This window comes from Delphinapterus leucas, chromosome 2, assembly GCF_059928025.1.
Source record: "Delphinapterus leucas isolate spDelLeu-1000000601 "Yukka" chromosome 2, BTC_Dleu_Yukka2, whole genome shotgun sequence".
NCBI classification, from domain to species: domain Eukaryota; kingdom Metazoa; phylum Chordata; class Mammalia; order Artiodactyla; family Monodontidae; genus Delphinapterus; species Delphinapterus leucas.
In genome coordinates, this window is record NC_143130.1 from 88,243,426 (window position 1) to 88,267,652 (window position 24,227).

The window sequence follows — 24,227 nt, forward strand, 5'->3', positions numbered from 1 at the left end:
TATGTGTGTATATATATATATATATATGGTACTGTGGAGTATATTATCAAGCAGGCAGAGGTTATTTGGGTACTATAACCTAAAGTCTAGAGCTGTGCTGACAAATATGGTAGTAGCCACTAGCCACAGGTGGCTATATAAATTTAAGATAAAATTTAAAATTTAGCTTTTTAGTTACATTAGCCACAATTCAAAATAGCCACTACCATACTGGACAGCACAGATACAGAACATTTCTATCAACATGTCTACTGGACAGCACTAGACTAGAGAATGCCTCCAAGACTTTTGTTACTTAGTGTATTTGATGTATATGTGGAACTTCTAGAACTGCTACAGCATTAAGAAAACTCCTAATTGATAAGTCTTTCTTTTATTATTGATCCTAAGTATATTTCCACCTCTGAAAGGAATACTGAGAACAGATTATATTTCAACCACCTTTTCTTTACACATGGCTCAGGTGTATGCACTCATGTGCTATTCTCTGTTCAACACAGATAAAAAAATACATGAACTGCATATGCTGTAGTTTTTAAAACTGTCAAATTAACAAACTTTCATAAGAATGATAATTCAAGAAGGAATTACACCTCACCAGCTTTAATAGTGAGCCCTAAAATCTATAACTAGATTTACCAATTTTACAAAATCTCCTCCAGGTAAGTCCTACCTGGCAGGGAAGGTTCTCATGAGGAAAATATATTAACTACTTTTTGCGGAGGTGATTCTGAAGAGGCCAAAAAGACAGCCTAGTTAGAATTCCTTAGCAATTAAGAGATTGTATTTAATAAATAGAAAAATCCATTTATTTTCACTTCCATCTGTCCTACATCCCCCAAAATTAATGATCAGAAGTGGTAAATAGAAGCTGATACACACTATAATGCTCATTATTTTAATACTATGTAAGTTTACTCCCACATTACTGGCTGAGTTAAAAAAAAAAGTTTGGAATTTAAGAGCTGCAACAAGACATACTCAGTAATTCCATAAATTATGGTCCTCAAAAGGAGATTTAGGGATCACAGGAAGTTTATACAACACGTCTAGGCAGTCTATGGCACACTGCCTTAAAACTTAACAAGGTGTATACTTTTATATCTACATTATTACGTATGATAATCCTCTGTGATATATTTAAGTTAGCACTTGGGAGAAAAACCAAGGACATTTAATCCATTTATTTCTTTTTTCCTCTTTAGTAAATAAAGGCTGGGACAGCCATCCACAGAATTTTCTGACGCCCTGATATTAATAAACTGATATGCTTAGAGTAGAAGTTTTCAAATACAGCAGACGATTCTGTTTCTAGGAGTTAGGATAAACTTACTTGGTTTCCCGATTAACTGTTGGAGTTACTGCTGGTCTCCTCTTCTCTTCCTCTTGAATGGCTTGGGTTATATCTGGGGAGGAGTAGGAGCGCTTCAGCTTGGACGGTTCTCTATCCCGCTCGGCAGGAATCTGTGGCTTGGCTTTATGAGTTGGAGGGGTGGAAGGAGGTGCTGATGAAGGAGCCATTTCCGGTGGATACATATGAACAGTGTTGGTGGGCGAATGATAGTAACGAAAAGTTCCAGTGATAGGGTCAAGAAACTTACATGGGGAAAATAAAAAGGTCAAAAAATGATGAACATCAAGTGAACAACAACAAAAATATCACTCAAAAGTATTTCACTGATGAATTTACTTCTGGATTAAAATTATTTGAATAAAATGGTGATAATCACTTCTATAATTAAACTTTCAAACAACTTTAGGTTTTAAAGTGATACACTGTTTCTCAATGACAAATGCCAGGATGTTCATATACTGTAGCCATCATCCCAGATTGGATACTGAAAAATCTAACCCTGCTGTAATTAGGGAAATGAGTTATGTCCTTTATAATGAAGAAACAGAATCCACTCTGCATTAGAGAAGATGCAGAATAAACAAATACATGTTTTGTTTTTTAAAAAAACAGTGACCATGTAATTTATTTCTGTGCTAATTTTGAATTTTACCTTGGCCCAGCCTGAAGGCAGTCCTGGTACGATCCTCCCCATTTCTTCACTTCGTGCTCTTGTCAAAGGCTCTCGAGACTAAAGAAAAAAAACAAAAAAGTAAAAGATTTTTAAATTACATTTTGCCATATACAAACTTAAGCTACTTGTACCAAAGAACCAAAAAGCCTTGTGTTGCTGCCCTTAATATTTTTTAAAACAAGTTCAAAGATGAAGAACTATACATGTTTTCTTTCTTTTTTTAAATAGATCTTTATTGGAGTATAATTGCTTCACAATACTGTGTTAGTTTCTGTTGCACAACAAAGCGAATCAGCCATATGCATACACATGTCCCCATATCCCCCCTCCCATTCTCCCTATCCCACCCCTCTAGGTCATCCCAAAGCACCAAGCCAATCTCCCTGTGCTATATTGCTGCTTCCCACCACCCAACTATTTTACATTTGGTAGTGTATATATATGTTGATGCTACTTTCACTTCGCCCCAGCTTCCCCCTCCCACCCCAAGTCCACAAGTCTGTTCTCTATGTCTACCTCTTTATTCCTGCCCTGCAACTAGGTTCATCAGTACCATTTTTTCTTTTTTTAGATTCCATATATATGCATTAGATTACAGTATTTGTTTTTCTCTTTCTGACTTACTTCACTCCGTATGACAGACTCTAGGTCCATCCACCTCACTACAAATAACTCGATTTCATTCCTTTTTATGGCTGAGTAATATTCCATTTATATATGTTTTTTAAAAAGTCCTAAAATTATCACAGCAAGGGGAAGGAGTCTGTGTGCACAAGCCTATAATAACGGTGACTTTTAAAAGTTTCTCTAAAAAAACAGAAACACAGGCTTCCCTGGTGGCACAGTAGTTAAGAATCCACCTGCCAATGCAGGGGACACAGATTCGAGCCCTGGTCCGGGAAGATCCCACATGTTGCAGAGCAACTAAGCCTGTGTGCCACAACTATTGAGCCTGAGCTCTAGAGCCCGTGAGCCACAACTACTGAGTCATGTGCCACAACTACTGAAGCCTGCGTGCCCTAGAGCCTGTGCTCCGCAACAAGAGAAGCCACTGCAATGAGAAGCCCGCCCACCACAATGAAGAGTAGCCCCTGCTCTCTGCAACTTGAGAAAGCCCGTGCACAGCAACGAAGACCCACTGCAGCCAAAAAGAAAAAAATAAATTTATAAAAGAAGAAAAGAAAAAATAATAAATTGGACTTCATCAAAAAAAAACCCCAAAACAAAAAAAAAAACAGAAACACAAAGACAATTTCACTTCTAGGTGTCAACACAAAAGAAATGAAAATACATTTCCATACAAAGACACTTAGATGCAAATGTTAATAGCAGCATTATTGATAACAGCCCCAAAGCAGAAGCAATCCAATGTCCATCAAATGTGGTATATCCATACAATGGAATACTACTCAGCAACAAAAGGAATAAACTACTGATATGTGGTACAATATAGATGAATGTCAAAAAATTACGGTAGGTGAAAGAAATATACAAAAGACTATATATATATTATTTGTATGAAATGCCTAGAAGAGGTAAATCTGTGGAGACAAAGATTAGATTCATGGTTGCCTGGAATGGGGAGTGACTATAACTGGGCACAGAGATCTTTTTGGTGTGATGGAAATGTCCTAAAATTGGATTGCATTAAAACTGTTTCACAACTCTGAACTGAAATCACTGAACTGTACATTAAAAATGGATTACTTTTATGGTATTCAAATTATACCTCAAGAAAACTCTTAAATAAAAACAAAGGCAAAGACATCTTATAAAAGGCCTAAATATTTTAAAAATTGTGATGAAATATAACATTTACCATCTTGAACATTTTTAAGTGTATAGGTAAGTGGCATTAAGTATATTAATGTTGTGCAACTGTTGTGCAACCACTCTCCAGAACTCTCTTCATCTTGCAAAACTAAAACTCTGTACCCATTTAAACAACTCCGAACTTCTCCCAACCCCCAGGTCCCTGGCAACCACCACTCTACTTCCTGTCTCTATGAATTTAACCATTCTAGGTACCCTATATAAATGGAATCAAAGAACATTTGTCCTCTGGTGACTGGTTTATTTCACTTAGCGTAATGTCATCAAGGTTCATCCATGTCAGAATTTCTTTTTTAAAAGCTGAATAATATTCCATTATATGTACATACCACATTTTTTATAGATTCATCTGTCAGTGTATACTTGAGTTACTTCCATCCTTTGGCCATTATGAATAATACTCTATGAACATGGGTGTATAAATTCTCTTTGAGAGTCTGCTTTCAATTCTTTTGGGTATATAACCAGAAGGAGAATTGCTAGATCATACAATAAGGCCTAAGTATCTTTTAATTTCATAAAATGAATAGAACATATCATCATACTTTAAATAGGAAGATAAGGATCTATTCCCTTTAGCATATAAGTGGATCCATCATGCAAAAACAAGCAAAAAATGCTACCAAAGATAGCAAAGATTCCCTCAGAGAGAAGATCTTAAGATGGAGGAGGATGATATGGTAGAGATAACCACATGGTTATAATCCATGTTTTCTTTTCCTATCCAATGAACTGTTGCTTACTTTATTTCTTTCAGTGCCTTCTGTATTCTCTCTAAAAGTTCCAGTCTTTAGAATTCCACTTTCTGGTTGTCCTTTAATCTTAACAGGCTATAAAATTATTAAAATCAGAAGTGAAACAAACCTTTAACTTTTCCCCAACAAAAACCTACCTATCACTAGCTAATACAAGCAAATCCATCAGACTGCAAATGTAAAAAGAGAGAAAAAAAAATGAGGCTCTGAAAAGTTTATTTGATTTTATTGTCAAATTAGACACTTAAAATTAAAGGTGGCAGGGCCTATGTGGGATTTCCTAACTCCAAAGGTAGAGAACTAAGAAACTTTGATGAATCAGTGGTGGGGAAGAGATGTCAATCACAGTGGATTATGAAGCACTGATTCATAATACATGGCCAAGTATAAGATGTTGGGTCATTAGCGTACACACACCATGGCTTCTTGTGAACATTATCCTTTTATTTAAATCTATTATGATTTTGGCTACCTTGAAAGTGGTAGTGATCTAAAATCATCAACGTATTAAACAGAATGAAGCGATTATAGAATTTCATACAGAGCAATATTCAGGAGTGCAAAATTCATTTTATATCCTCTTAGAACTTCTCATAGATGCTTTAAGAAATTCACTTTAATTTTATAGATTTTAAAAATAACTACAGTAAAGTAAAAACTTAAAAGTGTGATAACTTAAACAAAATTTATTCCAGAATAAATCACACATTTTGCCTACTTTTAAAAGGATCATACAATGAATGCAATCTTAACTTTTCCTTCAGTGTGTTACATTATAGGAAACATTAAAAAACTACATGTGATCATCTCAGGGCTATTTAGACTTGTATGCATATTTGGCACCTATACTAAGTGACCCCAGAAATATGAACGCTTTAAGTTCTTAAGACTACCTGCCTCTGGATAGAAGGTGGCTTTGGAATTTAACTGCGTATGTGATTCACAGGCAACTTACTTAACCTCTAAGCTTCAATTTCATCTGTAAATTGAATTCCTCATAGAGTTATCATTAGGACGAATAAGTAAGATTATGTATCAATAGTAGAAATACCTGGCATATACTAGCTACACAATGAATAATATTTAAATGGTAAGAGCTCCTAAGTTCTGATTCTTCTATGAATAAAGTTAGAGAATTTTAGAACATGAGCTTCATTTTCCTAACTTTGGATGTTTAGAAGGCTTTTGCATGGGACCTACATCTTTGATAATTAAAGTTACTAGGTTAAGTGTTCAGTGGATAAATGTGGCACTCATATGAATTGTTAATTTTGGTATATGCATAAACTGCTGCTTGAGAAGTATAGAAATTGATGTTCAATAAAGACAGTATTTCGCCTCCAATTAGAATTCATTTTCACACTACCAAAAATATATTTCCATTTATATGAAATGTAAAAAGGGCTATAGCTGTTCTTGCTATTATAAAAATTTATTTGTTAGAAGATGACATGATACTATACATAGAAATCCTGAAGATGCCACCAAAAAACTACTAGAGGTCATCAATGAATTTTGTAAAGTTGCAGTACACAAAACTCATATACAGAAATCTGTTGCATTTGTATACACTAATAATGAACTACCAGAAAGAAATTAAGAAAACAATCCCATTTACAATTGCATCAAAAAGAATAAAATAGGGACTTCCCTGGTGGTCCAGTGATAAAGAATCTGCCTTCCAATGCAGGGGATGTGGGTTCGATCCCTGGTCAGGGAACTAAGATCCCACATGCCGCAGGGCAACTAAGCCTGCATGTCACAACTACTGAGCTCACACACCTCAACGAGAGAGCCCGCATGGCACAAACTACATAGCCCATGTGCTCTGGAGCCCACACACCACAACTACAGAGCCCTCATGCCCTGGAGCCCACATGCCACAACTAGAGAGAAGAAGCCCACAGCACAACGAAGAGCCTGCGCTGCAACAAGAGATCCCACATGCTACAACTAATACCTGATGCAGCCAAAAAAAAATTTTTTTAATAAAATAAATAAATATTAAAAAAAGAATAAAATATATAGGAATAAATCTAACTAAGGAGGTAAAAGACCTGTACTTGGAAAACTATAAGACACTGATGAAAGATAATTGAGGATGACCCAAACAGATGAAAAGATAATACTGTGTTCATGGATTGGAAGAATTAATATTGTTAAAATGTCCATTCTACCCAACGCAATCTACAGATTCAATGAAATCTCTATCAAAACACCAATGGTGCTCTCTATTGTCTTCTCTGCACTGGGAGCAGCTCTCCTGCTATGGCCCTTCAGCCCCTGAAAATGTACACGTGTGCCAAGTTCGTCTCCATCCCCTCCTTGATCAGGAGAACCTCTCCACTAATAAGCCGATCACTGTCTGCAGTGGTGCTGAAACGACTGGAGATGCTGACAGATGAGAGCCACAGCAGCTTGGCAGCCCCGAGTCCCCTGACCACCTCACTTATTCCTAGTAACTGCTTCCAAACCAGTGCCATTTCGAGGGACACTGGCACAGCAGACAAGTTCACTGGAGCTGGGGCTGCCACAGTAGGGGTGGCTGGCTCTGGGGCTGGAATTGGGACTGTGTTTGGGAGCTTCATCATTGGTTATGCCAGGAACCCTTCTCTGAAGCAACAGCTCTTCTCCTACACCATTCTGGGCTTTGCCTCTCGGAAGCCATGGGACTCTTTTGCCTGATGGTGGCCTTTCTCATCCTCTTCACCATGTGAAGGGGCTGTTTCCACCTCCCACAGTTCTTTCTCCCATGTCTTGTCTGCCCTGTATGTTCCTTTTCCTGTACCACCCCAGGCAGCCTGGGGAAAGGGGTTGGCTCAGGGTTTGACAGAAGGAAGACAAATAAATACTGTATTAATAAGAAAAAAGATAAAAACAAAACAAAAAAGACACCAATGGCATTTTCCACAGAACTAGAACAAATAATCTAAAATGTTTACAGAAACACAGAAGACCCCAAATAGCCAAAGCAATCTTAGGAAAGAACAGAACTGGAGGAATCATGCTCCCTGACTTCAACTACAAACCTACAGTCATCAAACCAGTATGGTACTGGCACAAAAACAGCCACACAGATCAATGGAACAGAACAGAGAGGCCAGAAATGAACCCACACTTATATGGTCAAATTAATCTATGACAAGGGAGGAAGAATATACAATGGGGAAAAGATTACCTCTTCAATAAATGGTGTTGTTGATGGATCAGGTCTTTGAGATACATAAGGAAGCAAGTAATTTTTTTCCACACTTCTTTTTATTGGACGAAATAATTCAAAGTATGTATGCATTATAAAGTTCAGCATTCAAAGAGCACTGACATTTTATTAATATTAAAAATAAGCCAGGAGTTCCCTGGTGGTCCAATGGTCAGGACTCCACGCTTTCACTGCAGTGGCCCCGGGTGCAATCCCTGGTCGGGGAACTAAGATCCCGAAAGCTGTGTGAAGCAGCCCCCCAAAAAACAAAAACAAAACCAACCAAACAAACAAAAAAAACAAGAGAGAAGATGTAAAACAAAAAAAAGAAACCCAAAAAACAAAACAAAAATGGTGTTGGAAAAACTGGACAGCTACATGAGAAGAATCAAACTAGACTATTCTCCTAAAACATGCACAAAAATAAATCAACATGCACAAAAATAAATTCAAGATGGATTAAAGACTTAAATGTAAGACCTGAAACCATAAAACTTCTAGAAGAAAACACAGGCAGAACACTCTTTGACATTGGTCTTAGTAATATTTTTTTGCATATGTCTCCTCAGGCAAAGGAAACAAAAGCAAAAATAAACAAATTCTGACTATATCAAATTAAAAAGCTTTTGCACAGAGAAGGAAACTAACAACAAAATGAAAAGGCCACCTACTGAATGGGAGAAGATACTTGCAAATGATAATATCTGATAAGGGGTTAATATCCAAATTATACAAAGAACTCAGACAGCTCAACATCAAAGAAACAAAAAACCTGATTTAAAAATGGGCAGAGGATCTGAATAGACATTTTTCTGAAGAACACATACAGATGGCCAACAGGCACATGAAAAGATGCTCAACATCACCAGACATCAGGGAAATGCAAATCAAAACCACAATGAGATATTACCTCACACCTGTCAAAATGGCTATTATCAAAAAGACCACAAATAACAAGTATTGGCGAGAACGTGGAGAAAAAGGAGCCTTACTACAACACTGTTGGTGGGAATGTAAATTGGTACAGTCGCTATGAAAAACAGTATGGAGATTCCTTAAAAACTGAAAAATAGAACTACCATATGATCCAGCAATTCCACTCCTGGTTATTTATCCAAAGAAACCAAAAACAGTAATTAGAAAAGATATATGTACCCCTATATTCATTGCAGCATTATTTATAATAGCCAAGATATGGAAGCAACCCAGGTGCCCATTAGTCAGCCATTAAAAAAAAAAAAAGAATGAAATCTTGCCACTTGTGACAACATGGATGGACCTAGAGGGTAGTATGCTAAGTGAAATAAGTCAGCCCCAAAAAGATAAAATATTGTATGATTTCGCTTACATGTAGAATCTAAAAAACAAATGAACAAACATAAAACAGAAACAGTTATAGATACAGAGAACAAACAGGTGGTTGCCATAGGGGAGGACAGTGTGGGGAGGAAAGAAATAGGTGAGGGAGATTAAGAGGTATAAACTTTCAGTTGCAAAATAAATGTCACAGGGATGAAATATATACAGTGTGGGGAATATAGTCAATAGCTATGTATCCTTGTATGGTGACATATCGTAACTAGACTTATTACGGTGATCATTTTGAAATGTATAGAAATACCAAATTGCTATGTTGTGTAACAGGAACTAACGGAGTGTTATAAATCATTTATACTTCAAAAACAAACAAACACATAGGAAAAAAGATCAGATTTGTGGTTATCGGAGGTGGGAGTAGGGGGAACTGGATGAAGGTCGTTGTAAGGTACAAACTTCCAGTTATAAGGTAAGTAAGTACTGGGGATGTAATGTACAACATGACAAATATACTCAACACTGCTGTACGTTACATATGAAAGATGTTAAGAAAGTAAATCCTAAGAGTTCTTATCACACAATTTTTTTTTTTTTACTGTTTCTTTAATTTTGTGTCTCTATGAGATGATGGGTGTTCATTAAATTTACTGTGATAATTATTTCATGATGTATGTAAGTCAAATCATTATGCTGTACATCTTAAACTTATACAGTGCTGTATGTCATTAATATCTCAATATAACTAGAAGGAAAAAAATAAAGTAGGATTAAAAAAACCCAAAACACTTAGTTTAGTGTTCAAAAGGGAAAGGCATTGTTAATTGCATAAGACAACAACAAGAGCAACAAAATAAAACAAAAAGGCAAAAAAGAAGCCCATGAAAAGCATACATGATATTATTAGGTTAAAAAAAAATCTCCAGGGGACTTCCCTGGTGGTCTAGTGGTTAGGATCTGGTGCTTTCACTGCTGTGGCCAGGTTCAATCCCTGGTCTGGGAACTGAGATCCTGAAAGCTGCATGGGGAAGCAAAAAAAAAAAAAAAAGAAAAAAAAAAATCTCCTCCAAAATTATGAAAATCAATGTTGGGGAATAGCCAAGGGCAGAAAAAGGCAACATTAATGGGGTTATTGCCAAGATTACTGACTAGATGAATCAACAAACAAAATGACATAGACCTGACAAAAAAAATCATTATACACAAAGATAAATGTTGGTTCATTCAGAGGTCACTGATTTTGGACATATTCTAAGCAGAGACAAACTTCATTATATAAATATTTGGCAGCAAATTCCTCCATTCGGAGATCGTATTATATTTCATTCTAGTCTTTTGATGATCATACATCAAGAATAAAAATAAAAAAAAAATAAAAAAAAAAAAGAATAAAAATAAAGAATGTAGAACTTCCCTGGTGGTGCAGTGGTTAAGAATCTGCCTGCCAATGCAAGGGACATGGGTTTAAGCCCTGGTCTGGGAAGATTCCACATGCCGTGGAGCAACTTAGCCCATGCGCCACAATTGCTGAGCCTGTGCTCTAGAGCCCGTGAGCCACAACTACTGAGCCCATGCGCCACAACTACTGAAGCCCTTGCACCTAGAGCCCATGCTTCGCAACAAGAGAAGCCATCACAATGAGAAGTCCGAGCACTGCAACAAAGAGTAGCCCCTGCTTGCTGCAACTAGAGAAAAGCCCACGCGCAGCAACGAAGACCCAATGCAGCCAAAAATAAATAAATAAATTTAGTAAAAAAAAAAATGAAGAACGTAGCTATTTATCTCAGTTATCGAAAATATGTTGCATTTCATAGACACAAAAAGCAACTCCATTCCCAACCAATCAAATAAGAGTAGGTAAGCAAATGTAGGTGGATCAGTACAAATCTATCAACTCCTAAGAAAATTACTTAAAATGCCTGCCCTGTTTATGGAATGCTACTGGTGTCATCTTTTTATATACATTTTATTATTTATTTATATACATTTTATTACACTTAGTTGGCAACTTGTACTGTTTGTTTCTGCTTACCTTGCCTGAACTGGAATCTCCTGCCACAGAGGCATGGGGCACATCTCCCGTTGACTTTTTCTGCACTTCTGGGGTTGGACACCTTTTCCCCCTATCTTCCACAGATTTCTTGGCATCAGTAGTTTCATGTTCACTTTTACTTTGTCTTTTTACTCCTGTTATTTCTCTGCCCTTCTTTGCTGAGGTTTCTTTATCTTCTTTCTTGGCCTGTTCACTTTCTTTCTTTTCCATTTGTTCTTTTGCTTTTTGTTGCTTCTCTGTGATTTCACTTTCTTCAGCTTCTTGTTTCTTTCTGTCTTTTTGTTCTTCTTCTTCTTTCCTCAGTTTCTCTTTCTGCTCCTCTTGCTGCCTTTCTCTAAGTTCTTTTTCTTGTTTGTTTTTCTCCATTAGAAGAGCAGTTTCCGCATGAATACGAGCTTTTTCTTCATCTGTTAACATGGCAGTTGGAAGGGGAAATACCGGTTTTGTGGACCGATCAGGAACAACTTTTCCATTCTGAGGAGACTGTTGCTCATGATCTGTAATTTCAGATTTTATTCTATGATCTTCAGGCAATTTGACTGCCGGTTTTTTAGTACGATCAATCTATATCAACAAAAACAGAGAAAAACATACTTTCGTCAAAATCCAGGAACATAGTAACCTCAGTTCTTGATATCAAGTTGTGACAAAAGAACCATCACTGTGTGGAGACAACATCTACCAAAACATCTACTTGTAAATTATCCAATGTCAAGATTTCTCAGAAGGCACTTGGCACTTACGACCTCTTGATTCCACGCTTTCAATACACTGATATGTTCTGTATATGAAGAGTTCACTCTAAAACATAAAACCCAGACCTGGGCATACCTAATGTTCCATTTCTACATAACCAACTGCCTACTCAATATCTTCATGTGAGTGTCTCACATATACCACAAACCTAAAACAGACAAAAGAGAATTCATGATTTCGCCCCACAAACACATGGGTGTGACCACTATGCAAATAGTTGCTCAAACCAGAAAATTTATTTCTCCACACTGTTACCAGAGTAATCATTTTAAAGCACAAATCCAACCACCTACTTAAAACCTTATTTTAAATAGCCACTCACTGTACTTAGATTACATCTAAAATCCTTGCCATGCCTGTGTGGTCGCACTTCTGCCCATCTCCCCAGTCTTATCTCATACTACTTGTTACACCAGCCATACTTGCCTCCCTCCACTTAATTCCTCAAAGATGCCATGCTCCTTCCCAACTCAGGTCTTCATACTAGCTATTCATCTAGATAATCCCCACCACAACATTAGATCTTGGCTTAAATATCTCTTCCTTAAACACTTCCCTGATCCCTAAGACTAGCCAAGTCCCCTGATATATGCCCTCATAATACCCTATTCTTTTCCCTCATAGTACTTACTGGGATTCTGATTAAATAACTATCATTGTCTGTTTAAAATCTTTCCTCCCTCTGAGCACATAAGCTCCAGGAGGGTAGAGATTGTGTCTGACACTTAGTAAATAAATGTTGCAGGGCAAATGAATAAAATATTCCATAACAACTTTCATAAGAGATAAGATACTAAAGACAAACTGAGTAATTATCTCAATTTAACAACATACTAACCATACAAAATTGTTAAAAGGGACCCTAACATCATTTCTTGAGAATGAAGTTTACTGAAACAAAAATGAGAATATCTGCCAGTAACAACCTGTGTAGTGTTCTTACAAAATGAACTATGTTTTTCCATTAGAAACACTACCATAGGAAGAAGGAATCATTCCTTTGCTCCTTACTTCTCTTTTTGCCTCTTCACTTAAAATAAAAATGAAACTATTCCCCGCCCCCTTTTCTAAATTTATTTGAGAATGAAGTGGAAGGACCACTATGAGAATGAGGTTAATAAAAGGTGAACAAGAACCAAAATAAATGTTTTCATCCATATTTTGGCAACAATCCATTTTCCACTCATATTAAAGGCATAGCTATGATCTTGTTACTTTCAAGTTTAAAATTCTTTTAAATGCTTTCCTTTCGCCTACAGGATAAAATTCCAAGAGATCCAAGTCTCTCTTGATGACTTCTGTCCACTTTTCCAATCTTATCTACTATCACACTCACCTGTCTCCAACTGAGAGCTGTGCCCAAGCATGTCAAAACTACTCACTGACCCCAGAACATGCTTTGTGCCTTCAGTCATACAATTTTCCACTTGTTTCTCAAATCCTATTCAATTCTTAAAACTCAGATAAAAATACTACCTCCTCCATGAAGACCCCCTGATGATACCCACTCTCAGTCAGAATTTCTCTCCTTGCTGTGTGCTCTAGTGACTATTAAAAACAGTTAGGATATTCTGCATTATGCTGTGGTTGATTTTGTCCATGTCTCTCCTAAACATCAGACAGAATCCATGAATTACCCATATTTGTAAACCTTCATATTTTGTTTCATATAGGAAATCCTCAAAATGCGTTTGATAAATTGTACATATCTCGGAAAGTCACTAAGGGATTAGGGTGCAAATAACATGTTGATTAAGTTGAAAGGAAGTGCAATATCATAAGCTCTTTTTAAAATTTCTTTTTTTTTTTTTTTGCGGTACGTGGGCCTCTCACTGTTGTGACCTCTCCCGTTGCAGAGCACAGGCTTCCGATGCGCAGGCTCAGTGGCCATGGCTCACGGGCCTAGCCGCTCCAGGGCATGTGGGATCTTCCCGGACCAGGGCACGAACCCGTGTCCCCTGCATCGGCAGGCAGACTCTCAACCACTGCGCCACCAGGGAAGCCCTTTTTAAAATTTCTTAAATTTCCATTTTAAGAATAATTTATTCAAATACTATTTAGTCTTAAGATTTAATCAGAAATATTAAAAGCAGGCCGTAAAAAATGAAGAAATGAACCACTTCATTTTACAACAAAAAAATGACTAATTTTCTGCTCCACAAACCAGATGTCATCCACTTCAAATGTGAAATACTATTTAAATATACCTGGGGAAAAAAAATTAAAAGTAAATGCTAAAAAATCTTGTTGGAAAACACACAGGAAAGAATCAGTTAACCTTCCTTTAAGTAAAATCTAATGAAGAGAAAGATGCTACAAGTTTTTTATTGTAACATCTTTTTTTAAAAAATAAATTTATTTATTTTATTTTTGGCTGCATTGGGTCTTTGTTGCTGCATGCGGGCTTTCTCTAGTTGCGGTGAGTGGGGACTACTCTTCGTTGCAGTGCGCAGGCTTCTCGTTGTGATGGCTTCTCTTGTTGGGAGCACAGGCTCTCGGCACGTGGGCTTCAGTAGTTGTGGCATGCGGGCTGAGTAGTTGTGGCTTGCAGGCTAAAGAGCACAGGCTCAGCAGTTGTGGTGCACGGGCTTAGCTGCTCCGTGACATGTGGGATCTTCCTGGGCCAGGGCTTGAACCCGTGTCCCCTGCACTGGCAGGCAGATTCTTAATCACTGTGCCACCAGGAAAGCCCCCTATTGTAACATCTGTTATTTAAACTCTTTTAAATAATTATTGATAAAAATTGCCTGTTATTTATGTGTCAAATTCTAAGGAAATGGAACTAAAATACTATTTCAAAACCAAAATATTGACATCACATACCTATCATCTATAAGCCAAATTATTTGGGAAAATACTATGAATTAAATTATAATAAAAAACACCTGAAAGTGTTGTTCAACTTCACTGTGCTAATACTGTCTTTCATTAGTACTGCCTGTACTAAATGGACCCAGCTGGGTTTAAAATCCTTCCAATTAGTTATTCTAATATTGCTGTGGCAGTAAGACAATTACAATGAAAATTTTTTATAGCAAAAAAGGTACCAAAACATATAGATATTTCTCACTATTTTTCTTTCTAAAATACTGAAGGCATATATATGCTAGATACATATTTCTATACTATATATTTAATATAATATTTAAAAAAAGAGACAAAAGTTAAAAGAAAATCAAGAACATACCTGTGGAACATTCTTTATAATAGGCACTGGCTGAATTATGGGTGAAACATCAGATTTAGAAGCAGCAATTGGTTCAACTGGAGTTGATATATTCAGTGGTCCCACACTCTCATCTTGATTGTTTATCAATTCTATGTTTTCATTGACTTCTGTAGGAGGTGTCATCTGGGCAGTAGGTTTAGAAGGAACTGATTCTTCCAGTGAGGGGTAAGTAAAATCCACTAAAATCCCCAAAAGAATAAAAATATTTTTGAAAGAAAAGCAAACCCCATAAACAGTACTTCATATCTCATGCATGTTATATGTGATAGTTAAATGTAAACTAAGAGGTGACAGCCACAACAGCCTTAAAGAATTAATAAACATTAACTTCCAGGATGGGGACATCTTGTATTTTTATGCCTAAAAGCAAACTGCTATCTGACAGGACAAATGCACACACAACCAAAAACATTACCCTGAGAACATAAATAAAGTTTATTTTACCGAAACAATTTTAAACAAAAATTTTCACATACATACATGAGACAGACACCTCTTCATTCTTGCCTCGTGGGGGTGGAGTGACTTTAGCATTTGTTGTATACTGTGGATAACAAAGGAGCCAATTTTCATAGCCTCCTTCTAAAACCAAAGGCTCATTGTGCAGGACAGTTTTACTTTCCCACTATAAAATAAGGAAATAGTATGTTTAACATGGAGGCAGCCTCTTGACAGCTAAAAACACAACAAAACTGAATATTAAAATTGCTCTTAAAAGATTCATCTTCTAAATGATTAAAAAAAAGAGAGAGCTGAATTCAAAATTCAGCATTAAGTGAAACAAATGGATAGATCAGGTTTTTAAAACCACACGAGTAATCCATGATCTTAGAAGAAAAATAGGAAAACAACTTAAAATACAATAAAAATCTTCTATAACCTCATCACCCAGAGATACCACTTTAACATTTTAGAGTTTATTTTTACAGTTTTCTACATAGACATACTTCTTTTTAAATTTTATTTTTATAAAACAATGAAACTTATGCTGCTTTTCTCTTATATGAACATCTGTTATTAATAAAGAACTGTCTCACCATCTGTAATGAACAAATATTGTATTTTATACAGACATACACACACACACGCCAAAATGAATCAATCATTTGAACAATTATTATTTTTCCTATTTAATTATAAACAATGGTGAGATAAAAGCTAAAGATCCTCATACATGTACATACCCAATCAACTCCATTAGGGAAAATCCCCACAAGTGGAGCTGCTAAGCCAAGGGTCATGAACATTTTAAGGCTTTTAATGTATATTGCTAATCTCTGAAATGATCTTTTAAAAATATGTTTGTGTATTCTGTACAATAATTTCCTAGGAGAACTGTTGGCTTACAAGTTTGGTAGATGCCACCAAACTGCCCTTCAAAAAGACAATACCAATTTACACATTTACCAACAGTGTGTGAGAATGCCCATTATAAGTCTTTATAATTTTTATCAAACTGGTGGACATAAAGTGGGTTGTTTTATTTTATTTTATTTATTTATTTATTTTGGCTGTGTTGGATCTTCATTGCTGTGTGCCGGCTTTTCTCTAGTTGCGGCGAGCGGGGGCTACTCTTCATTGTGGTGCACGGGCTTCTCATTGCGGTGGCTTCTCTTGTTGCGGAGCACAGGCTCTAGGTGCGTGGGATTCAGTAGTTGTAGCACGTGGGCTCAGTAGTTGTGGCTCGTGGGCTGTAGAGCACAGGCTCAGTAGTTGTGGCGCATGGGCTTAGTTGCTCTGCGGCATGTGTGATCTTCCCGGACCAGGGCTTGAAACTGTGTCCCCTACATTGGCAGGCAGATTCTTAACCACTGTGCCTCCAGGGAAGCCCAGGTTGTTTTAATTAGTACTTATTTGTGAAGCTGAACATATTTTAATGTTTATTAACCCTTTATAGTCTATCTCATCTTTTGCCCATTTTTCTACAGAATTTGCTATTTTCTTGGTAAACAGTGAATGTACTCTGAATATTAAAGAAAATAGGTCTTTGTCATATTTGTTACAAATATTTTCCCTTAATTGACTTTTTACTTTATTTGTGGTGTTTTTAACACCGTCAAAAATATTAGCCTCTTGGTTCAGGATCAAGGTAATAAAAACACTTATCAGGGGCTTCCCTGGTGGCGCAGTGGTTGAGAATCTGCCTGCTAATGCAGGGGACACGGGTTCGAGCCCTGGTCTGAGAAGATCCCACATGCCGCAGAGCAACTAGGCCCGTGAGCCACAAGTACTGAGCCTGCGCTCCGCAGCAAGAGAGGCTGCGATAGTGAGAGGCCCGCGCACCGCGATGAAGAGTGGCCCCCACTTGCCACAACTAGAGAAAGCCCTCGCACAGAAATGAAGACCCAACACAGCCAAAAATAAATAAATAAATTTAAAAATAAAAAACAAAAAAAAAACTTATCAATGCTTTTTCCTAGTAGTTCATTGTCTGAATCAACATATTTATATCTTTTACCCATTTGGAATCTAGTGTGGTCTAAGAAATAAGGTAGGGATCCCCTTTCTTTTACTTGCTGGCTAGCCAGCTGTCCTCAAACCAGTTATTTCAATCCATCTTTTCCTCACTGATCTGTTATGTCATCTTTATCATACACTAAACTTTCAGGTAACTTTATGAAGCTGCCACTTTTTTAGGTCAAATCCCCTACACACGAACCTTCAAGTTGCGAACTTTCAAAGATATAAATGTGCATTCCATCAAAGTCAGGCATGAGTGAACTTGCATCTTGCCCTCCGTCTCCTATTGCTGACGATTCTTCTGCTCTCCCATCTCCCACCTCCTCTCCCTCCTCCAGTCAGTAACTCTTCTTGCCTGTTCACTCGATGCCAGCCCCTGTATGCCAGCTGTTGTATTATACTACTGTACTTTTCAAGGTACTGTACTGTAAGATTAAAAATGTTTTATTTTTTTGTGTTTGTTTTTTATGTAATACTTGTGTGAAAAGTATTATAAACCTATTACAGTACAGTACTATATAGCCAATTGTATTAGTTGGGTACCTAGGCCAACTTTGTTGGACTTACAAATAAATTGGACTTACGAACACGCTCTTGGAACGGAACTCGTTCGTATGCAGGGGACTTAACTGTAGTTGAATATTGGCAATCTCACATGTTGGCCTATATCTGGGTATATTTCTAGATTCCTTACGTTGAAGCATGATTTGTTTCAAGGCCTTTAAGATTACTCTCCTGGAGGGCAATGTTCCATCAACTGACCCTCCTACCAGCAGACTGAGTTTTATACTTACCCATGCTCACCAGCATTCAGTGCTATTATTGTTTAATAATTTAACAAATTAAACCGAGTATTATTTTTTATCTTTGTTAATTTGATCATGAAAGCGGCATTTACTGTTTCAATCTGCATTTCTCTGATTACTAGTCAAGTTGACATTTTTATGTTTTTGTCACTTGCATATCTTCTTCTGTTCACGTCTATCTGTGTCCACTGCTTATTTCAACATTTTATCTTAAGTAATTTTCTTATTTATTTGCAAAAGCTCTTCAGATTTCAGGTGTTCTAAATCACTGCCATATTTGTTGCAAATATTTTTTTTTGTCTTCTGCCTTCAAATCTGGTATTTTTTTGCACACCTAAGTTTTTATTTTATTAAGTCAAATCTATCAATCTCTTTTTCCTTAGTGGCTTTTTCTTTGCCTTTATGTTTCATAACAAAAAATAACACTTTTTTCCAGACAATTTATGTTTCGGAAAATTCGAATATCCTACTTTATAAAGATCAGTTTATTGTTACTGGGTGAGTCAAAACTGGTCTTTTAAATCTGAATTTTTAAAAAGTCTACAACCAAAGCATGTCGGATCTTCATGTCCTTAAGATAATCAACTAGTCGACATACCTTTCTAACAACCAGAGAAGGCTTGCAATTACAGTAAACTAACAAGGAAACTTGCTAACCTTGAAAAGTGCATCTTTCAGACTCCGCAGAGTTGTTCCAAGTTGTAAATCTTTTGCAGTACTAAACCAGTCAAGAAGTACCACATAATCCACATTCCCTCTCTTCTTCCACGTGTCTTTAGAATCATCTGGGAGGTTTGCTTCAATCCAACTAGCAGTGACTCTGAAATGTATTAACATTTGTATTGGGGCAAAAGTAGATGAGAGGTCCTAACATACTAACATAAGACACTGAGTTTTGTTCTTCAGTCTTTATCATACCATAGCAAACGTTTTTTTTGTTTGTTGTTTTTGTTTTTGCTTTTGGCCATGCTGCGGGGCTTATGGGATTTTAGTCCCCCGAACAGGGATCGAACCAGGGCCGTCATCAGTGACAGCTTGAAGTCCTAACCACTGGACTGCCAGGAAATTTCCCCATACCATAGCAAACTTTAAGACAGCTTCCTTTCTAAGGTCAGACTGTATGTTAAGACAGTATATAGCCTAAAGTGTTTAACACCTTTCACTGCATAATATTGGAATATATTTTAGTAATTATTAAAGACTGAAATAAATAGACTCAGTTGACCCTTTATGTAAAAAAAAAAAAGGGCCAAAAATGAAAACACAGGAAGTCATCTGAGTATGTCTCAGCCAAATATAAATAAATGGTGGTGGCGGGGGCACGTGGGTAACACTGTTTATATTTCAGTTCTCTTATACCTATAGAGATAATAGTTAACCAAATAACAAAATGCTTATTAACAAACACATACAGCATTTACTATGTGCCAGGTGCTATTCTAAATGTTTTATTCTCATTGACTCTCACTAGATCCTCACTACACTCCTATAAAACAGGCATTATTATCCTCATTTTACAGATGAGGAAACAGGCCCAAAGAGGTTAAGTAACCTACCCAAGGTTACAGTTGCCAAGTGGAGCCAGAATTCAAATTCAGGCAACCTGGCTCACGTCTATGCTCTTAGCTGTTGTGCTGTGCTGCCTTCTACATCATCACCTGTGAACAATACCAACTCTACATTAAAACATGCTGTTCACGTTCTCCTTCACTCACACAAAAGCTTAAGTTCTTACCTAAAGGCCTTCCCATGGCCCGATGCATGGCCCCTCTCTCCAGTCCTATTACTTCAACTTCCTCATCACTAGTTACTAACTTACTCCCCCTTTCTCCACTCCACCCTTGGCTCCCTTGTAATTCCTGGTTTATGCAGGTATGCGCCTGCCTAATTACCTCTGCTCCTACTGTCCCCTCTGTCTGGAACCCTCTTCCCTCAGATAACTGCATCACTCATTTCCCTTATCTCAAGATTAGCTCAGGAATAACTTCTCCATGAAGGCTTCATGGATTAAAAATTTCAATGCTCACCCCAACATACACACTTGACATAACCATCTCCATAGCACTTATCAACAGCAGATACACATTTTAAGATTTATTGCCGGGGCTTCCCTGGTGGCACAGTGGTTCAGAGTCCGCCTGCCGATGCAGGGGACACGAGTTCGTGCCCTGGTCCGGGAAGATCCCACATGCCGCGGAGTGGCTGGGCCCAAGAGCCAGGGCCGCTGAGCCTGCACGTACGGAGCCTGTGCTCCGCAATGGGAGAGGCCACAACAGTGAGAGGCCCGCGTACCGTGAAAAAAAAAAAAGATTTATTGCCTGTCTCACCTATCCCACCTCCCTGTTAAAATAGAAGCTCCATGAAGCAAAAATTTTTGTCTGTTCAATGATTTAGCCCCAGCACTTAGAACCACAGTAACTCAGCCCATAATAAGTGCTCAGTAAATATCTGCTGAATGACGGAATGAATAATACAGATTTGCTCCTCCAGGAAAGGAACTCCATATTATTCCTAGCAAAGCACCTAGGTATTTCAGGTATTTAACTGGTGATATTGGCAAGCTGGGCAGAAACTTGTATTCTAAGTAAAACTAAATGGTTTAACTAATTGAAGGGGAAAAAATCCTGTTCCTATATAATAATGTTGGTTACTGTACCTTCTAGGAAATAAAGAAAAAAAAGAAATATAAAATACTGTTTCATGGGGCTTCCCTGGTGGCGCAGTGGTTGAGAGTCCGCCTGCCGATGCAGGGGACATGGGTTCGTGCCCCTGTCCGGGAGGATCCCACATGCCGCGGAGCGGCTGGGCCCGTGAGCCATGGCCGCTGAGCCTGTGCGTCCGGAGCCTGTGCTCCGCAACGGGAGAGGCCACAACAGTGAGAGGCCCGCGTACTGCAAAAAATAATAAAAAAAAATACTGTTTCGTAATAAGTCTCACTTGATATGTAGAGATTAGAAGGATGCTTGGTCAACAAAGAATGAGAAAAATTTAAACATGATATTCTTAAGGACAATTTCTGACACTACGGATATACTTGCCTAAATCACTCTGTCTAAAAACTCAACATTAGTATTCTGCAGAATACTAGTTTGGGAAACAATAATATCAGTCAGTACTCCCCAAACTTCAGTCTTTCATGTAACCCCTTCACAAGCTGCTGCAACTCTGCTCTACCTTGTCTACTGTGTAACGTTTTAATTATTTAACTAAAGTGATCCTTTACTTAAATTTGTTTTAACAGGAAAATTTATATTCCTATATACATGAAAAATAGCTTCATATCCAATAAATAAAGGATAATCCTAAAAGTAAATAAAACAGATCAGTAAATTATGCTATGTTCACATAATAGATCACCATATAGCAATGAGAATAAATTACAACTACACACAATAATATACATGACTCTCATAACATAAGGTTGTGTACAAGAAGCCAGACATAAAAGACTTTAGACTGTATGATTCCGTTTATATAAACTACAAAAACAAATCTATTCTGTTGGTGGTTCCCTTGGGTGGGTGGGGATAAGTGTAGCCACTGACAGGTGGCATAAGAGAGGCTTCCGCAATGATGGTAATGTTCTGTTTCTTGGTCCAGATGCTAGGTAAATGGATGCATTCAGTTTTTGAAAACTGGGCTAAATACTGAGGATACGAGTGATTTTGTGTGTATATTATGCTGTATTAAAATTTTAAACAGACAATGAAAAACTAGTAATATAGTATTCACCATCAGCTAGCTGAAGATACTGTTGCCTACAGTGAGCTCTGAGGCCTGCTCTCTGGTAAGAAAGGGATATTATCAAATACTAAAAAGGAATGCTAGCACCAAATTGAAACTTCTTTTAACTAATTCAGAAGGACTGAAACAGAAATTCAAAGGTAATAATTTTCTTGGTATTTCATCTTTTCATATTTCTTGGCAATTCATCTTCAATCTTCAACCTAAACTCATCTTGAGTTTCACATTAGTCAAATTCTCACATTTTGGGAAACAGTTAATAAAAGTCACCAGCTTTCTGTCAGTAAAGATTAGATCATCAAAGGTTAATCATAACTTTCTCTTTTCAAATCCTGGAAATATATTCATACATACTTGATTAGACTATGCACCCTCATCGCATTTTTTTTCCTTTTAAAATTTTTATTTTATTTAAAAAAATTTGTCTTTCTTTTTTTAATTTTTTGTTTTCCTTTCTAATCTCATTTTTTTTTTTTTTTTTTTTTTTTTTTTTGCGGTACACAGGCCTCTCCCTGCTGTGGTCTCGCCCGTTGCGGAGCACAGGCTCCGGACGCGCAAGCTCAGCGGCCATGGCTCACGGGCCCAGCCACTCCGCGGCACGTGGGATCTTCCCGTACCGGGGCACGAACCCGTGTCCCCTGCATCGGCAGGCGGACTCTCAACCACTGCGCTACCAGGGAAGCCCTCTAATCTCATTTTTAAATAGCATACTTACAAAGCACTTTATTCTTCAGGTCGAACATTCATAAGCCTCGGCAATATGCTAAAAACTATGCAAATTTTATTACTTAACTTTAAAAATATATCTTTTTAAGGTTGCTTAAGTTAGTACTGGAATGGACCATAGATTTTAACTAATCCAGTCCCATAAACTAAGACCTAGAGAGGTTATATAATTTTTATAACACTCATAATAGTTGAAAATAGCCCTGGACTGAAGTTTAGCCCTATCGCTATTATGATAATTTTTAATATACCATATATTCATGCAAGTAACTTTAAATTATTTAATAGGTTAAAGGCCTTCTTATCAAAAAAGAAAGAAAAAGGTATTTTTTTTAGTAAGTCTTACTAATGCCAGGCACTGTGTTATCTGTGTGCATAAATAAAATTTGTCATTTAAACTTCTCAAAACTTCTGAGATAGGTACTATCATTATTCCCATTTCACAGATGGAAACATGGGCTTAGAGAGGTTAGGCCATTAGCTAGAAGTAATGTAGCTAATGAGAGATGGAGTTATAATATATAGTCTAAATATAGTCTGATTTTAGAGCCTGTATTTTTTCTTAATCACTTAGCTATCCTGCTTCTTCTTCGAAAAAGTATTTGTGTAATCTTTTACCACAGATAATAGTATGGGGAATTTCAAAATAGGAAGCAATTCAAATAAAAAATAGCAGGAGAAATTAGTCAACAAACACCTGGGGAAAGAGGACACACAAGGGAGTTTCATTTCTCTTCTAATAAGACTCCAAATGCCACAGATAAGAAAAAACAGCCAAACTGGAATGTCCTTTACAGTACCCTTCAGAAAGGGTAAGGTGTGCCACTAAGGAGTAAAGAATGAAAAGGTCCACAGGAAAAGAAAAGACTACTTTTATCACATTTAGCTTGGATGATAAGTAGTAATATTTACTACTGTCCACAGTTTACCATTTTATCTAAATATACAGCGACCCACCCTGGACTGATGGCTTCTTCAGGAACACTGAGAGAATTTGAAATATGGGAATCCAGATAATCCTGCATTCTTCGAGCATCCATTATAATCAAGCTGATGTTTTTATCCATCCTCATTGTGTAAAGCTCCTTTGCTGTGATTGCTCCTTGGAATCGAGAGAGACAATATAAGTGACAAGAAACATCTAGTTCCGTGTGCTATTATATCACTAAATACAGGACAAGCATAGCTTTTCCTAGAAGTGTCATGTACTTGCTATTCTGTCATATCATTTATTACCTTTTAAACTAATTTTAAATACAATTTATGTTTTTGACATTTATCAAAAAACTAGTTCAATGCTTTGTTTATAAAGACTTAAATACCAA

The 24,227-nt window shown here is 37.1% G+C and overlaps 1 protein-coding gene and 1 pseudogene across 9 annotated transcripts in view; one reads left to right on the forward strand and one right to left on the reverse strand.

The window, feature by feature from the left end:
- USP8 (ubiquitin specific peptidase 8) overlaps positions 1-24,227 on the reverse strand; it is a 128,148-nt gene that overhangs the window by 36,021 nt on the left and 67,900 nt on the right. For all 9 annotated transcript variants that reach the window (XM_089907242.1, XM_089907241.1, XM_089907239.1 and 6 more), the window contains 7 exons: positions 23,860-24,004; positions 19,090-19,252; positions 15,647-15,791; positions 15,125-15,345; positions 11,161-11,745; positions 2,007-2,084; positions 1,334-1,596 (listed from right to left, as the gene is read on the reverse strand). In XM_089907242.1, coding sequence (XP_089763368.1) covers positions 1,334-1,596; positions 2,007-2,084; positions 11,161-11,745; positions 15,125-15,345; positions 15,647-15,791; positions 19,090-19,252; positions 23,860-24,004 — 1,600 coding nt within the window. The remainder of the gene's footprint in view (positions 1-1,333; positions 1,597-2,006; positions 2,085-11,160; positions 11,746-15,124; positions 15,346-15,646; positions 15,792-19,089; positions 19,253-23,859; positions 24,005-24,227) is intronic.
- LOC149750199 (ATP synthase F(0) complex subunit C2, mitochondrial pseudogene) lies at positions 2,443-9,064 on the forward strand (annotated as a pseudogene).